This window comes from Artemia sp. Qi Xiang Cuo, chromosome 19 (genome assembly GCF_049724085.1).
Source record: "Artemia sp. Qi Xiang Cuo chromosome 19, ASM4972408v1, whole genome shotgun sequence".
Taxonomy (NCBI): domain Eukaryota; kingdom Metazoa; phylum Arthropoda; class Branchiopoda; order Anostraca; family Artemiidae; genus Artemia; species Artemia sp. Qi Xiang Cuo.
In genome coordinates this window covers 7,081,705-7,100,596 of record NC_142812.1, presented here as the reverse complement: position 1 = coordinate 7,100,596, position 18,892 = coordinate 7,081,705, and the positions used below count along the sequence as shown (strand labels likewise).

At 38.3% G+C, this 18,892-nt stretch overlaps 2 protein-coding genes across 2 annotated transcripts in view; both read right to left on the bottom strand.

The window, feature by feature from the left end:
- LOC148940442 (calcium/calmodulin-dependent protein kinase type II alpha chain-like) overlaps positions 1-15,094 on the bottom strand; it is a 72,098-nt gene extending 57,004 nt beyond the window's left edge. Inside the window, exons 1-2 of the mRNA XM_089105266.1 lie at positions 15,050-15,094; positions 10,097-10,187 (exon numbers count right to left, since the gene is read on the bottom strand). Of these exons, the coding sequence (XP_088961392.1) occupies positions 10,097-10,187; positions 15,050-15,055 (97 nt within the window). The 5' untranslated portion in view covers positions 15,056-15,094. The remainder of the gene's footprint in view (positions 1-10,096; positions 10,188-15,049) is intronic.
- The window catches only part of LOC148940441 (uncharacterized), a 309,073-nt gene that overhangs the window by 177,955 nt on the left and 112,226 nt on the right, over positions 1-18,892 (bottom strand). The gene's annotated exons all lie outside the window — the stretch shown is intronic.

Genomic DNA, 18,892 nt, shown 5'->3' with positions numbered 1-18,892 from the left:
TTTGGACTTGTCGGAGACCCAGGATATGAGCATAGTACGAACAGGGAATTTACGTTTAGAGTGTATATTTTCCGATGCTTTGACTGAGAGTATCACGCTAATATCATTGAGTCAATTAGAAATCTATTGGGAGATAAAACCCGACGGCAGCGTTTCACTATACCTAGATCCATGAACACAAACAAAATAAACAAAATATTTAATATGGATCCATACATGTCCCAGTACAATTACTATTGTATACCTTCGGACTTTATTGAAATAATTCCACGAGTTAACAATACTTTAAAAATTGTTAATAGCATTTCGTCGACTTTGAAGACAGGCCATTGGCTATGCATCTTTCAAACAGCGAAGAATATTGAATTTTTTGATCATCTTGGCCTATCCTATAAATTCTACACTCCAAAAAATCAGCAACTTTATTGAAAGCAGTGGGAAAACTATTATTCAAAATCAACAAAGAATTACCCTAATCATTGTTAATTACATTTCATCGACATTGAAAACCGGCCATTGGCTATCTATCTTTCAAACAATGAATAATAACGCATTTTTTTATCCTCCGAATTTATCATATTTATTCTATACTAAATACAACAGAAGCTTTTCTAAAAGCAGTGGAGCACATACCATTGAAAATAAAATGAAAGTACAGAATTTAACTACTAAGACATGTGGTTTTCATGCACTACTCTTCTTCATGTTCAGATGTCGTGGCTATACCTACAAGCAGTTTCTCGACATCTACGTTGACTTACCTAAATTGAACGACTTTCTAGTGGAAAATATACTTACAAGCGTGTTTAATATTGATTTTAGTGCCCTACGAATAAAATGTTCTAAAAATGTATGTGAAATTGTTTATTAATAAATGAAAAAAGTGTATATACATGATAAAAACGACTTATTTTCTACAGTAGTGTAACTTCACTCTTGTCATATCTCTTTGTATAGTCAATGTTACTATTCTCATTCATTCTATAGAATTCACATGTTTCAATTTGTTTATTTGAAGCAATGTTACAAACAGTGTCCTCAAGTGTCGAATCACATTCCGTCACAGCCACATAACAATCAGTGGGCTTATAATCATAACACCCATTGTCTTCACAACGATGACGTAGAAACCATATTCTTTTTTTGTTCCAACAGTTGAATCGCTGACCCGGCTCCTCCTCCCAGGTCAATCTAAAACCACGACGATACCAATCTCGTAGCAATAAACTAAAATCACGCTTAGGATTCTTTCCAATCATACCGGAATATGTATTCTCCCACTGATTAGATTTATCATAGTGGCAATTGGAGCATAGGTGACCTCTAGGATGAGAGTCACACACCTCTTCAAGACAGGAATTACATTATTTAATTTGTACAGCATATCCTCCATGCACTTTACATGGGTTGCATAATCCGAACGTTTCATCATACTCGTCGATCATTTTGCTCACATGATGACCAGCTGCACAGAGTGAACACGAATAGTTGGCAAGTATAGAAAAATTTGTCATGTGTTGCCACTCTCACTGCAAGAATGAAACTGGGCTACCAGCAGTAAAAAATCGACTGGGAGAGTGAGAGAAGTAAATCATCCTTGAACACCATCTTTCTCATGAAAATAGTCTTAAATTTATAAGCTAGTGTTTAAAAGCATATCCACAATATCATTTTGCTGTTTCATGATTAATATGTCTATAAATTGTGTTAATGCCTCTGGACCACAACGTAAAAACTTCATGCAGTAGTTTAATGATGGTGACTCAGTTTGCATTTTATCGATAAGCATTCCCTGAGAAAATAACCTCCTTTGAAAAAACTACTCCAGAAAGTCATCAACTAAAATCAAAGTTTTTCCATATGCACAAGATTCCCCGTGATTTTCAAATCTATCCATTTTTTAGAGTCCTAACACTCTCACAACCAACTTCAGACTAACCAAAATTTTTCTACTCTAAAAAATATACGCTAGTCTACTATAGACAGAAAAATACCTTTGATTTAAAAACAATTTTATTGAGTATAATTACAACAATAATATTCACTGATGCATTTTGTTCTCATCAATATATTTCACTAGCACATCTAATGCTGCCTGAAGTCTATTTATATGCACAATATTCAGTTTCGCAGCAAAACATAATTGCTCCTCCAGCTTAAATTTGCTTAATGATATTACATATCTAGCATACATATCGTCCCATTCAAGGCAATGTCTACACCCTTAAGTTTATCAACAGCCATATTTGGTACACGAATATCGTTGCTGCCAGCTCCAGCATCAATCCCAATAGTTCAAATACACCACTCATTTGTTCTACTAATATCCTCTCAAATAAACTATTCTCTCTGAATTCAATTCTATTACTAATATGAATTGTAATGAAAATCACTGCTTTTATTCAAATCCAATCACCAATCAAGTTATCGTATATAGAATAACCTCCGCTGTTTCTGATTGGCCCTAAAAAATTGGTGTTGCCTCAAAAAACAGTCTGGTTGTCTTATAGAATTTCGATTATACTCTGAAAACATGTTTACATGTTTGACCACTTTATAGGTTTGCCAGCTTTTTAAAATGTCCACGTGAAACTGTAGTGTATATTCTTGTGCAAATCCTTGTATAGTTGAAATATATAGTAATAACCAGTCTGCTTGTCTTAAACAATCCCAAACATGGTTCCATAACATGTTTGACCTCTTTATAGGCGAAGCATTGCTCGCTTTTTTGCAATGTGCATATGAAACTGTACTGCATATTCTTGTAGGCGTGAATGTATGGTTGAATGTATGGTTGAAAGTGCGTACACCCTTACTACTTTCGTCGGGGGAGGGATTTTCTGGGGATGGATTTTCTACGTTTGGGTTTTTTCCATTAAGTGAAGTTTCCGGGGGGGAACATACCAGGGGAAATTTTACACGGGGAGATTTACAGAATTCATATACGAAATTGGTTTTATTTGTCTTATTTTCTCGTTGACGACTCTATCTAACGTGTGGAGATTTTCTGGGGGAAGTATGAAGGGGAAATTTTCAGCGAAGTTGGGATTCTCTAGTGGATATTTGCATGGAGGGGGATATTCGCTAAGGAGAATTTTTCAGGCGGAATCGTTTGCAAAAGCATTTCTGGGGGGGGGGGGAATTTGCAGCGTTGATGGAAAAAACAAATTTTTCTACTGAAAGTAAGGAGGAACATTAAAACCTAAAACGAACAAAAATTATTCGGTATATAAGAGGGAGTGCTCCCTCCTCAATGTCTCGCTCGGTGAGACAAAACGGCTGTTTAATAAGAATCAGGAGGTTTTATAAGGGTACTAAGAATTTCTAGCGTGAAGAGCGGGGTATTGAGGAGGGAGCATCCCCCCTCCCTCATATACAGAATAATTTATGTCCGTTTTAATGTTGCTTCTTACTTTCAGTAGAAAAAAAACTTTTTTTTTTATTTAATAGCGGAAAGACGACAGTAAAGCCTCATCAGAAGATAGCGGTATATATGTTGTACTTTTCCGATGAGATAAGTGACTAAATCAAAATCCCAAGGACAAGGCCACATCCGGAGGGGAAGGGTCGTGGGTTTTGACCCCCCCCCCCCAAAAAAAAGAGCTTTTTGTCTGACTCATAAAAAACAAATTTCGGTACTTGTGTATTATAGCGACCACACTCAAGAAGTGAAGTTAGGTTAATCATAATGAAATATACAAAAATAAGATGAAAATATAATTCTTCAGTAACAAAATTCTGGAAACTACAACAGAGAATTATGGAAAGCAGGCCGCCCAGAGCGCATTATATAAAATGCCTAACCTAACCAACTCTATATATTAAATATTTAATTATAATATACCCGCATAGTAGTTTACCTCACACATGCTAAGCTGATTAGCTCCGATTACACACAGAGAAACCGGTTTTATAACAGATCAAGAACAACAATGTGGTTGCTATAATACACAAGTACCCAAATTTCAATGCGTTTTCAAAGTTTTTTATTGTACCCCCCCCCCCCCCAAACAAATCCTGGATGCACCCTTACCCAGAGACATGATAAAATCGGTGAGAATCAAATCAACTGATTTGACCAAACCAATACTAAAAGCGTAGGAGTTTCACCAGATCATTCAATAACATTGTAGCATATATAGATAACAGATGTATTGAAACAGTTTAATGATAGCTTATTTTTTATATTTTTGTGTATATTGAAACGTTTGCCATACTGGTAATATATTGGAGGCGATTTTTGCATTAAAATGTACATATTAACCGATACACATCAAAACCTGAAACCTGACCAGTACTTTCAGAGTTGTAAGCCTTTGAGAATCCTGTAAGCTAATGAAATTCCTGTAAGCCATTTCGAATTTCATTTCTCTTCTGGAAAGAACAATGTGCGAGTAACTCAACTCTCGTTCCACTCAATCCCCGCCACTTAGTATACATTTCAGAGCCCCATGCGTGCCATGAAGCTCGGCCATGCATAGCACAGTTCTGCCATGTGTGGCAAACTTTCACCACGCTTGGCACTGGTGTAAGTGATTCCAAAAAACGGGTGACCCCTCGTTCAACATCCATTCAACTCAACCCCCATTTAACTCAACCCCCATTAAATTCAACCCTATTCAACCTAACATAACCTGTTGTTTGGGTTAAACTGAATTGAGGTTCAGTTGAATAAGGATTGAACTGAACGGTGTGCGTGTAACTGAATCACTGTGTAACTGAACCACAAGTAACTGAGCCCCTGTAACTGAACCACCGTGTAACCGAACCACCTTGCAACTGGACCCTCGTGTAACTGAACCACCAGGCAACTAAACCCCATTTAACTAAACCCTTGTGCAACTAAAATCCCGTGCAACTCAACCCATTTAACTGAACCCCCGTGCAACTGAACCACCGTGCAACTGAACCGCCGTGCAACTGAACCACCCTACAACTGAATCACAGTGCAGCTGAACCACCGTGCAACTGAACCAACGTGCAACTGAACCATCGTGCAACTGAACCACCTTGCAGCTGAACCCTAATGTAACTAAACCATCGCGCAACTGAACCACTCAACTCAGTTTTTAAGTATTTTAAAAATATGAGAGATTATCATTGGGCTAGAATTGTTACATGTTCAACCTTGTTGGAATTGTTTGTTTCTTAAAGTCATGATAAAAACGCCTGTTAAGATCATTCATAAGAAAGCTTTGCTTTATTTTTGCAAAAAAAAGAAGATCCGATGTCACAAACCATTAAAGCTGAATTATTTCTCTTTTTTCAGATGAATCAGACCTTTCTGGACGTTAAGTAATAAATATTTATGCTTAAAATTTTTGACATTTGTGAATCTAGATAACGAATTTTGATCAGATGTCTGATGAGATTGCAGCTAAAAAGGAGGGTGGCCGGCGTTTACCCCCCCCCAGAAAATACCCCCGAGTAAAATACCCCCCCTGGAAAATACCCCCCGCGGAAAATAATCTCCCCCTGGAAAATACCCCCCTCCCCGAGGAAAATACCCCGCGGAAAATACCCTCCCCCTCCCGCAAAATACCCCCTGAAAATACTCCCTGTGAAAAATGCCCCCTCCCCCCCCCCGCGGAAAATACCCCCGCCCCCAGTAAATACTCCCCCGAAAAATACCCTCCCCCCGGGGGGTAAATAAGGCTTTCCGAATTTGAGAATTTTATTTGAATTTTTTTTTCGAAGGGGGAAGGAGTTTTGGTACTTGTGTATTATGGGTCACTCACTCAAGTTTACGCCGTGTAAAACTCGAGAACAAACCGATTTCTTCGTTAGTTTTTTTTTTTTTTTTTTAGCTTAGCGCGAGAGAAGACAGACAAGTGACAGAACATAAGGGAAATATATAATTTGGGCTAAATGTTTGCACATAAGGGAGGGGGGTAAAGTATTTGGGCAGTTTGAAGTCAAAAAACAATTCTTTCTAGGTATATGGCCACTAAAAATTACAGAAGACTAGCGAGGTATCTGGATATTTTGTTAACTATAAAAAAAAATCCCAGTAAATGTATAAAGTAAATGTAATGTTTCATTTGAGTGTATTTTCAAGTGTTCCATGTTTTTTTCAATAGTCGTTTTTTCAAGTATTAAGTACTATTATTAGGTTAATGTAGTGTTTCATTTAATTGTTTTATGATGATCGCTCATCAAAGTTTATGTTATTTGTGCCTTTCATTTATGTTATTTTACTACGTTTAAGGCCGTATATTTGGTTTTAAAATACACTTATCTATCTATCTCATCTATCTATCTAATATGCAGAATAATTGTACCAAACACATTTTGCATGCAGACCTGCTATACTTTTTCCCCCTCCCCCCCCCTAATGTGCAAATCTATAGCCCAAGTTTATTTCTAAAGTAACGAAGAAACTAACGAAAAAAACGATGGGGCTCGAATTTTACACAGCGTAAACTTGAGTGAGTGGTGCATAATACACAAGTACCAAAATTCCTTCCCCCTACGTAAATTAAAAAAAAACTCAAATAAAATTCTCAAATTTGGAAAGCTTTATTTTCCAGGGGGGGGGGTATTTTTCGCGGGGGGGGGTATTTTCCGCGAGGTGGTATTTTCCGGGGGTATTTTCCATGTGGGTATTTTCCGAGGGGTAATCACCTAGAACCAAAATGGATATGGGAGGGGGATTGGTTGCACTCCAGCCTTTTTTTCAACATTCCTTCAACATTCCAAGAGAGTTTAAACTTCATACCCTCAGGTTTATACTCTCAGCTGTTCTCGACACATTGCAGATACGTCGCCTTGTAAAACTGGATGTACAAAAAAAAACTTTTAATTTAGTTGAAGATGCTCCTAAACATTTTTCGAGCGATGTAATGGCTGATACCACCAGCCATTGTAGATATTGCTGTTTTTTTGTTTTTTTTTTACAACCGCAATAAAGGAAAATATGTCTTTTGATTGTGTTCGGCATTCTTATTGACATTTCCCTAAGGTGTGACCTTAATGCTCCATGCTTTTTTTATTTATAGGATACAACATACGCTCTTTTCTTGATAAAAAAAAAATAAAATAAATAAATAAAAAAAACACCTTATATGTAAACAATAGGCAACTTGCATAACTTACAGCCCTTGTACCAGGGGCTAGGGGTTGTGAACCTTGGAGGCATAGTTATTTAACCTTTGATCTGTTTTTAAATAAAATGGTCATCTCAAAATTATCGATTGGATGTATTTGGGGGGAAAAGGGTGGGATGGAAGGCCTTCGATCACTTTTAACTCTTAAAAAGTGCACAACTTTCATTTGGTTAAACAAACAGCATTAAAATAGTGACATGATAGGCTACGTACCGAATTCTGAATCTCGGTTGGTAAAAGCAGCGGTTTTACCGACTCTTACAGTGATTTTACGCATTGTATTCGAGACGAACAGTAATGCTAATTTTTGTCAAAAACTGTCGGTAAAAATGACCAGCCATACGGTAAAGTATATTGCACCCCCCCCCCCCAAACATTTTGGCTAGTAACGACCCTGCCTCAATCCTCCTCTCGTCTCTCTCCTAGAGCTAATTCTGCATTTTTTCAAAGGGTCAATGAGAGTTGAGATGTTTTGGCATTAAAATGCACCTTTTGAGGTATCTTTTCTCTCACTAGCTACAAAGCAATCAGAGAACCCCATTGCAGAAGTTTAAGTACAATTTAAGTTGTGTAATTTGTCCATTGTTTACAGGTAGTGTTTGTTATTAGGAAACATGCGAACATTTTTGGCGTGGGAGTTTTCTGAAGGGGGGGTGAGTTTCTGGAGGATTTTCCATAAGAAGAACATTTTGCACGGAGGGGGGAGAATTATAAATAAATTCCTCTTTTCCCCCTTCCTTAGCACTTCTCAGCTAAACTAAAAAACAACAGAACCCAAATAAAATATTCCAATTTGGAAAACCATATTTTCCGCGAGGGGGTATTTTCCAGGAGAGGTTTTTTCCACGGGAGAGGGGGTAAACACCTAGACCCGTAGATAGTGACAGGGCGAAGGGAACCCTCATTAACAGACATAAAAAAAGGAGAAATAAATGTGGCCTTAAGAGCTTGTGACTTTTCTTTGTTTTTGTGACAACAAGACAGCTTTTTTATTAATCATCTTGACAGTCATTTATATTATGACTTTAAAAAGCAAACAAGTCCAACCAGTTTGAACAATAAAGATTGTAACTTGTGTTTTACCCAATGTAAATACAGTGGTTGAGCTATACGAGAGTTCAGTTATACCAGGGTTCAGTTGCACGATGGTTGAGTTGCACGGGGGTTCAGTTACACGGGGTTTAGTTAAATGGGGTTGAGTTGCACGAGGGTTCAGATAAATGGGATTCAGTTGCAATGGAACCGAACTGAATAGGGGTGTATTTGCACGGGGGTTGAGTGGCAAGATGTAGACGGGGTTGAATTAAATGAGGGTCAAATTGCACGGGGATTTAGTTGAATAAAGGTCGAGTTACAGGGGTTGAGTTAGAGGGGTAAGGTTGAAAAGATGTTGAGTTGAACCGTGATGAATTGAACGGGGTAGTTACATGGGAACCAGAAACAACTATGAAAAGACAATAATGATATATAAAAACACGTAAGAAGAAGGGAATTTTCAAATCGGCTACATAATACTCTTGACATGAACATCTGGAGTTATTGGCAGTGGCGATAATAAAGAATAAATCACGATGCTGAAAATAGAATGGTGATGCTAAGAGTGTAGCAAAACGTTGAGATAATTAGAGGCTATTCTTTTTCTCAAAGTTGTTTATATGTTGTTTGATATGTTGTTTGATGGAAAAGTTGTTGAAAAGATATGTTGTTTGAGTTGTTTGGTGGAAAGTTGTTTGATGGAAGTTGTTTGATGTATTCTTTACCTTTACCTTTTCAAGGGACATTTAAACAATGTTTGTATACGGAGACAATTAGCTTCGGCTCAGTGGAAAACTACATTGTACCTATATTTTAATAAACATTTAGTTGGTATTTTGGTTAGGTTACATTTTGCATACAGCCCAGCTGTACTTAACCCCCCCCCCCTATTGTGCAAATATACGGTACTTATGCATTATGCGGGCCCCGCTATATACTGTATGTGGAATTCCAAACGGGAAATGCTACAATCACCCGACAAAACCCGTCAAACGGGTATTTGTGAGACCTAAATTGATTGCAAAGCGTTGTTTCTTATGGAGTTTACAATATTAAAAAGATTATTTTGGGGTTAAGGGGGGGGGGTACCTAGCTTAGGTTATGTATTTAATATATGCTATACTTGGTAAATTTCTACCAAATCATATTATTGACTTAGGCTACGCATAAAGTGGATATACCACTTGATGCCTTTTTTTATGCTGATTACGAATATAATAATCATTTCTATCGGAAATGAATTTCAGCCCCCCCCCCTATATATGCCAATCCACGGTATATATTTCTGCCTGAGGGGGGGTGGGGGCAAAATGTATTAATGAGAGGTAAGTTTAAACTTTACCCCCACCCCCGCTAATGTAGAAATATATACCCTGAATTGGCATATATGGGGGGGGGGCTGAAATTCATTTCCTATAGAAATGATTATTATATTCGTAATCAGTATAAAAAAAAAGGCATCAAGTGGTATATGCACTTTATGCGTAAGTCAATAATATGATTTGGTAGAAATTTACCCTATACTTTACCCACCCCACCCTCCCCAATGTGCAAATGTATAGCCCAAATTTGTTCTAAACTATGATATATTCACCCTATTTTATTTTATTTCATTAGCATTAACCAAACTTGACTTCTTTCGCGGTGCCTCCATAATGCATAAGTACCAAATATACTGCCCAAATTATCTCCCAAGCGATTCAGTTGTTTCAACCCCGTACCTGTAGATCCAAATTCTTGAGTGTGTACTGGCTAACAGATAAGTACTTCCTTTTTCTCAGTTGTTTATAGCTTTTGATGGAAAATATAACAAAATATACTATTTTCCTTTCAAAAATACGTGATATTCCGTCATATTGCGTAACAGACACGTAATTAGAATTTACAAAACTGGGCTATCAAACCCAACCGGTTAAGAATAAAAAAAATACGCTAGAAGATGAATAGATATCTACCTGTTTGATCAACTTTTTCACTCCTTGAATGATTTAAAACAGAAACAAAGAAACACGTCAAAACTAGATGTTTCATCCTGTTAGCTTCAATCAGTGCTTCCACTTTGTTCCTACTAGATTTCTGTTCCGTCTTTTTGAAAATCCTGAAAATTCCGACACCCGACCACTGAAAATCCGACTATTTTTCCAACACCGCGGTTGTCCGAAATCCGAAAAATGTCCGACTCGAACCGAAAAATCTGACAAAAGTCCGACTACAAGAATGAAGCTTCTCATTTTCTACACTATTTATAGACCTTCAGAACGGCTCAAAATGGTTTCTCAAACGTCTTCTTCTGCAAATGATTTTGGCAATTTCAGCTTGCTGTTGTGTTAGGCTGAAAAGGATGCAGTGAGTCGCCTTTGAGTTCCCCGATCCGATCCCGCTGCTCCCGCTTTCATCCTTTTGGCCCTTCTTTTAGCACGCAGCCGCAGTAGAAATTCCTTGCGCTGACGACGCAGCTATTTGCGGTTCAGACGCCGTGGACCATTAGCCAAGACAGTATGTTTTCAAAACGCCGTCAACCGCTTCAAGAAGAAAAATAAGTTGCAACAAATTCGGAATTTCGACGAAAAACCGAAATTGTGAACCAAAATCCGTCTTCTGGGCGTAAAAAAGCCTCTTTATTTTGTTTTCCATACTATTTTACCTTCTGCTTTGCCTTTTTTCCATCGGATCAAATGGCCGAGAGCAACTTCTACTTCTTCTTGGGCTGCTGTGTGGCGATCTTGACCACGTTCTAGACAGTGTTATACCTTATGGGCCTAATGGTCCAGTCCAGTACAAGCTCTCTACGAAGGTGACGAACGCGATGACGATTTCAAAAATGCTTAGCTCCTCATGAGTATACATTAATAGGAAAACTTGTATCACAAGCCAGAATATTAATTTAAACAAGTATGACAATCTTTGGCCATATTTTCGCATATTAAAAAGCATAAAAAAAAAACAAAAACAAAAAACGCTATAACTGCTGCCTTGTATATTGCACAATTCTATAGGACTATTTCCAAACGCGCGATGTAAGCCTGATTGTATAAGCAAAAGAAAATTTATCTCTTTTCCGCTCTCAAGATAAGCCGGGCGATTTTCGCCGTGTAAGAGACATCCGAAACAGTGGAAAAGTAATGCAAAAAAGGGGTTTTCGATTTTTGTTTTCTTTTAGGAGAGATACTTACAGCTTAAACGTTCACTTATGCTCCTTACCCTCTTACGTCTTTCATCTGCACCTAACTTAAACTAAAGCTGCAGTTCCACTAGACTGAACGCTCTCGTCTGCCGTCGCGTTTGCTCTAACACACTTGAGTCGTTTCAAAAGGGGAGCATCGACCGCTAAGTCGCGGGATACATGTTTATTTTTTTTCATGCCAGACTTGGCCTGCATAATAGAGGTAAGGGTCACACTTTTGAGCAAATTCCTTTGATCTGTTTTCACGTCTTTCAACGTATAAAAGAACCGCTCTACAACTGCGTTCGAAAACGGCCCGGTCAAAAGATGCTGCACAACCCCCCCCCTATGTTGAGGAATCTCTGCGTACCATTTGGCGTCTTCAAAGAAGCCACATGGAGCCAGAAACCACAGACGTCTGTCACATCTGGAAGATCAAAGATCAGTAGACTCCGCCATTCTTCTATAATTTTTCGTGCATCCCACGATGAAGCCTTATACCGCTGAAGGATCTTTTGGAGAAGAGTGACAGCACCGATATCCAAAGCTTACACAGGGTCAAGTATTTCGCACAATGTAAACAGTTCATCTTCAAATGAAAATCGCTGCTTCATTTGCTTCACCGCCTCTACATACAACTTCCGAGCACATTCATAGATGACTTTCACTTCACGTTCATCTGCTTTTGTACTCGGGTTTGATTGCAAGGTCTGAAGAGACTCGTGAGCTGCAACTCCCAAGTACACATCTTCCACTGCAAAGTATTCACTTGCGTTGTCGGGGTCAAGATTCAAGGGCGAGGTTGATCTGACGTAGCTGGTCTTCATGGACTTCATGACCAGTTTTCTCAAGAGTATCTCCACCTCTAATTTTATTTTGTGGAACAACGGTTTTTCACTTTGGAAAAGAAGATTAAAATCTGTAAACAGCTCCAGTACATTGAGCTGGAACTCAAGCTGAATCCGAAGCAGTGGATTCTTTAGGGCTTGCCATGCCCTGTCGTTTGTGTGAGTGGGATCTTCACCTACTACTAGCTGAAAGTAGCTACAAAGTGCATCCCAATTCTGCAATAGTCGCTGAACGCACATCCGAAGTGATAGCCAACCTGTCTGACCTGGGGCAAGCACATTCAGGAATGGGGTGTCAGTAAATAGCTGATTTAGTTCAAACTCAGAGCGCCTTTTTGGCACTCATGTAGAAGTGATCGTATACAGTCCGACATAGATCTTCCAGTTGCTTTGGCAATTGTTTGAAAGCATAAGAAGCCACCAAATCAATAGAATAGCTGCTGCACTTGACACACATCACAGATGGGAATTTTTCTTTGATTCTGCTGACAACGGAGTTCTCACACCCAAACATAGTATTGCAAGTGTCTGCACAGAACCCAACCCAGTTCTCCGTCGGTATTTTTTTTATCTTCAAGAACTTTGCATAGCAGATTGAAAATAGTTTCCGCCTTCCCGTTGGAAAACTCAACCATATCTAGAAGGTCGACTTCTACGTCGAAATCCTTATTGCAGAACAAAACTGCAATTGCAAGTTGTTTTTTTGCTGCCACATCAGTTGTTTCATCAAAAATGATAGAAAAAGGCGTGAATCTCAACTGATCACACAGAACTTCATTGTAGTGCGGTCCTAATGCCTGTCTGATCACATTTGTCATATTTTGCTTGCCCAGCCTAATTTTATCAACAACAGCCTTGTGTGGCAAACTTTTCAGAAAAGGTACAAGAGTTTCTATAAATGATAAAGGCAGATTGTTTTCGACAATGAAAGCAGCCAACTTGGCCTTTAGGCTTTCTTCTTCGTTTTGTCTGTGGTAAGGACATGATCAATCCTTGTAGTGAGCTTTCTTGAAGCCTCTAATTTCCTTATACTTTTACTGTGCTTCGCACTCTTTGCATGTTTTCGGAGTTCGGATTTACCACAACACAAGGACTGACTGCAGCGCGAACAGAAAGCCTTTTCATCAGAAGACTTGTCCTTTGCAAGCCACCCTTTAAATTCAGGGACATTCAGCCAGCTGTGTCTTAATTTGGCTTTTTTCTCTGAGCCTTATTTCTTGGGAAGGATCTTTTTTCTTCTCCCTTTCTTTTCCGCCTTTCTTCCCCACTAAGATATTCAATGTCAGTTTCAGAAGATGATGAGCTGTCCGACATGATGGTACTTCCTGCAAGCAGACTTGATAAGTAAAATGTAATAAGTGTATTACAGCAAAGGATCTATAAAGTATGCTTTACTTCAAAAAGAAAGAAATTCACTGTCTCTTCACTGTTGAAAGCTGCTCTTCTTAAATCAGAATGTCATTTTAACGGAGATATTAGCAAAAGATGAACCTGTGAAGCACATTGAATAATTGTGTAAATGATATTGAATTAATCTCCTAGATGATAGGTTTGCTGTTTCCAATACAGTTTGACTGAATAATTGTAGCTTTCTTGATCTCAATAGTATAAAAAAGAAAATAAAAAACGAATGTGAATTATGTAGCCTATGACACTTTTTGATATATTAAAACAAAACTAATCTATGACACAGGCTACACCAACCTGAAAAAGCCTGTGTAAATCTACTGTACGATAGTCAGAGTAGCCTTAAAGGAAATTGAAACCCTCTTAACCTTTTAAACCTTCCTTGTAGGATACCCTAGTTATAGCCAGTCAGGAACTCTACTCTTTTGAGACTGTCGCGCAATAGAGCCAACTTTGCCTGATAAGCGGATATGCTACTACTTAGTGAATGCCCAAAAAGAGATAGAGTCCCGAGAGAACTAATTTCCGCTCAGGAGAAGACCTACCAATTTTTCTCCTAAGTGGAAGTTAGCTGTGCTTGGGAATAATTTCACTTTGGGCATTGCTGACAAGAGACAGATTCTCTCATTAGAGGAAGTTGCCTGGGCTGGGTGATGATCGCAAAATAGTAGAGTTCCTGACTGGTTAGCTTTAGCCTACTGCTCAGAGAAACTCTTTTTTTCTCCTTCCATACCCCCGTTCCAGACACATGCAGCCCATGCAGGGTATATGTAGGCTATCCTGCTTGGTGCAGAATCCATTTATTCTATCCTGAGTGGCCATAGTGCTGCTCAGGATAGCTACGATGGTTCAAGTGTGCTTCGCAGATCAGTTCTGGACAAATTCTGGGTAATTTCTTTGTTAGAATTAAACTTGACTTCAAGAAGAGTGCCATAATTACCAGTCTTTTACCGATCTATATACCTAGACCCACACCCAACTTGCATTAGTCTTTTGAGTAGGCCATTTTGAGATATTAAAACATTCTGAACCTGTGAAGCACATGGTGTCACTAAACCATGGTGGCCTAGCTCTCCTGTAGGCTACTATCTTGGCAATAGACTTTCTAATCTTATACTGGCATTGGAAAAAAGTATCACCTTAACTTTCCTCAGATCTTGAAATTAACTGAAATATCAGAGCAGATTGAAGCACAGCATGTGCAAATTTTCCAAAATTGTACCTTGTCAAACTGTCGCCACTGACGCTAATGACTTTCTGAAAATCCCTAACAGAATTGGCCTTCTAATTTTACTAGTTTGAAAATCCTTTTTTATTGGAGTTGGAGACTCCAGTAATCTAGAAAAATACACAAATCCGAAAAATATCCGTTTTTTACTGAAAATCCGACAAAATTCCAAAGTCCGACACGATAGTTTTTTGTCTGACAAGAGGGCCGAAAATCCGACAATGTCGGAAAAATCCGACATAGTGGAAGCACTGGCTTCAATGAACATTTGAATCTTCGAATGTGCATGTGCAATTATGCGTGTGCTCATGTGGTCTCTAGAGTTGAATCAAACTAGGGGTTGCCTACTTCTGAGTACTATTAAATCAGGTGACGTCACACAGGGCAGAAGCGCGCTATGCATGGCATTAAGTGTGTCATCAGGGTTAGCAACTGGACATATTTTATTTCCAAAGGACATATTTCTATGTACCGGGACATAATGACATAATAGAGCAAAACAAACGCATTTTAGAAGTTTGGGATATAAAGTGGACACATTTTCCAAATTTATAACATAAAAAAAAATACTTTCGTAGAAAAAATTTCACTCATCACCAAATGAGTGCTAAGACTTTAATCTGTGTATTTTTACGTTTTATGTTGAATTTTTCGGGGTTGCTTACTCTTTCCTGCAGCAAACGCCTTGAAAATTCTACTCGCCACAGTCAAAACAAAAGAGAAGCTGGCACCTTTTCCGTATACACTCACTTCCAGCTTCTGAGATTCAGGCAAAAACCTAAACCTACATGTATCAGGTATTATCAGTGGCGTCGTTTGGGGGTGACAAGGGGGGGGGGCAGTTGTCCCCCCCAAAAAATTGCAAAAACGCTTTTATATAGCCCTTGCCTCTTGACTCTCTGGATGTGGAACTTTTTTGCCCCCTCAATAAAAATGCTGGAGCTACGCCCCTGGGCATTATCATTTACCAGCTGGAAATGAGAAGAAACAAAATGGAAGCTTTGGATTCTGGGTGGTCTGGAATATATATATATATATATATATATATATATATATATATATATATATATATATATATATATATATATATATATATATATATATATATATATATATATATATATATACTTATATATCTATAATCTATAATCTATCTGGAATCTATATAATATATATATATATTTACAGTTCGTGGTAGCAACCTGTAGTAGCGACCCGGCTCAACAGAACTGAAACTTTAGAAAAAAATTTTTTGATATTAATAGATATATCAAAAGATTTAACTTATTGTGCTGATCGCAAATATATAAATGTCAGTTAGTTTAGTTATACCCATCAAAGGCTACGAACCTGTGAAGATTTGCCTGATTTTCGAATAAAGAATAAAACACCGCCTAAAAATCATAGAATCTTAATGAAAATTCCACAATTAGAGTCAGCGGATAAAAAAAAACAGTTGAGGTTTCAAGCTCCTATCTGAAAAAAGTGGATTTTTTAATTTTTTTGCCAAAAGAAAGATCATGTATTCGTATTTTTTTTTTTTTTTTTTTAATTTTTTATTTTTTTTATTATTATTATTATTTTTTTTACAGGGATGAAAGTATCAACCCAATGGTCCTTGAATATTAGGAAAGGGCTCATTTGAACGGAAATTAAAAGTTTTAGTGCCCTTTTTAAGTGACCAAAAATATTGGATGACTACTATGCCTTCTCCCACGCCCTTTTTTTCTCAAAATCGTCCGATAAAAATTTTTAGATAGCTATTCTGCTCAGCGTAGTTGAAAACTGAATAGCTATGCCTTTAGATGTAACACGACCCCCCCCCCCCCCACGGCCCCTGGGGAAAGGTCTAAGTTATAAAATTTGCCCATTGTTTACGTATACCATTTGCTTTTGGGAAGTTTGAATACATTTTTCGGATGGGGGAGGGGGTGGAATTTTCTGCTTGGGGTATTTTCAAAGGGGCAAATTTGCCATGGCGAGGGAAGTTTCCAGGGGGTGATTTTTTCAGGGGAAAGTTTACACCATAGGAATTTGCCGAAATTCCTAAACGAAATTCTTCTTACGTGTTGCTTTCTCTTTGCCGACTCAATTTTATACCTGGGGATGTTAAGGGTGTCCGGTAAATTTTTACCAGGATTGAATTGTCTAAAGGATATATCCGTGAAGATGAGGGATTTTCCCTTGTATGTGGGGCCAGATTTCAAGGTATTATTTAAAAAAACTATCAGAAATTACAACCACTCCAGAAATTAGGAGGGGGTTGCCCCCTCTTCAACACCTCGTTGTTTACGCTAAAGTTTGAATTTTGTCCCAATTCTTTTCTGAAACACAAAGTTAGTATATAGCTCCTACTTTTATAATATGGAAAAAGTTAGGGAGCACTGTTTAGCGCACATGGTAGAACTTTTAGCCAAAACAGAAGTTGAATTTGACCACAAAGACGAAACATTGAAAGCACTGTCACTTTTGGATCCTGAAATTGTTCCTGGTGGAGAGCACGACAGAATTGCCCAGGTGGTTTCCCCACTTGCTCGGGGAACTGAATTTCAGCAAGAGAAGGCCAGAAGCAACCTTGGCGAACTTTGGAACTTAATTTTTGACAAAAGAACATGTTATTCGCGTAACCACTGTAGAAGTGAATCCGTCAGTTTTCTGGTCTGCCTTAAGAAAAAATCAAGATGCCAAGGGGGAAGGAAATTACAAGGATTCTCGTGATTTTCTGATGATGTTATATGGCCTGCCCACTGTTTGGCAGCAGCTGACAGACAATTTACGCTACTTGGTTTTATCAGGACCTAATTACGCAATGGTCTTTTAATGCAAAGGACTAGTTTTTTGATGAATGGGAAGCAACTAATTGGCGTTCTGGAACGTCGCTGGAATCCTGGATTATACATTTTGAAATGCACAAGAAACACTCCGAGTGGCAAAAAGCTAGCAAAGGAAGAGAGAATGTTGACTGTCATGCTGACCATACCTTTCAAGAGGAATTCTCGTTAGAAGATTAGCCTTAAGCCCCTCAAGTTATTTTTTTAGTGTTTACACGTTTATATGAGTTTTGTGCTCGTATTAAATGATTTTTATTTCGTCTTCATTATATTTTATGTTAATTGGCCGCTTTGAAAGAAGTTTAGAAAGTGTCTTTTGGTCAATGCCCCAAGTGATAAGAAAAATAACCTCTAGTTCCTGAGATTCCAAGATGGACATATTGTGGACATATTTTAGACGAAATATGGACATATTTAGGGTACGAATGACATTTTTTTTTTTTATCCTCAGGGGAGATATTCGTGAACCAAAAAGTTGGTAACCCTGTGTGTCATTCGTGGGGAATTCAGCGATGCTGCGACATCTATACTAGGCGGAAAAAGTGGGTGAACCCTCCAATTTAAAGGAATCGGCAGCTCACTATACTTACCGACCTTATCTCCCATCTGGGAAAAATCTTCAAAAGCATACTATATGCTTAAAAAAAATAACACTGCTTAAAGTTTTCGGTATTATTTCAGGTAGGTAAGTGTATATCTTCTATCTACAGTTCTGGTTTGTCTTGAGGTTGGGTGAAACTTGAAACATTGTTGGTAATTGCCCATCGTGATCTTAACAGGTAGGTCCTGAGTGGAATAAAAAAAGACGAGTATTTTGAAAAACAGCCTTGAATCATTGCAGCACGAAATACTCATCTGCATACGTCTTCACCTACAAGATTTCCCTTGGGTTTTTACGATTGCCCCTCGTAATATCAACAATACGCTTACCAAGGGTGGCAGTAGAAAATTTTCCGGGGGGGGGGCAGACACCAAAACAGCAGTGGGGGTTGGGTGACAGTTTAGGTGGTTTAGGGTACTAAACTACGACTTTACCCCGAAGAGGACGAATTTGCAATCAATTTAAAATCCTGAGAAGCTTATTGACTTAAAAGTATCAATAACTGTATTTTAGGCTTCCCCGTTGCATTCGAAGTAATGCCACACGGTGGCAGTACTGGATTCAACCAAGTTGATTCGCTTTATTTGTAATGAAATTGAGCTATGTTTAGTGATCTGTAATTGCGTATCAGCTATAATGAGGGGGGGGGATGAGTCATTGTTTAGGTGGGGGT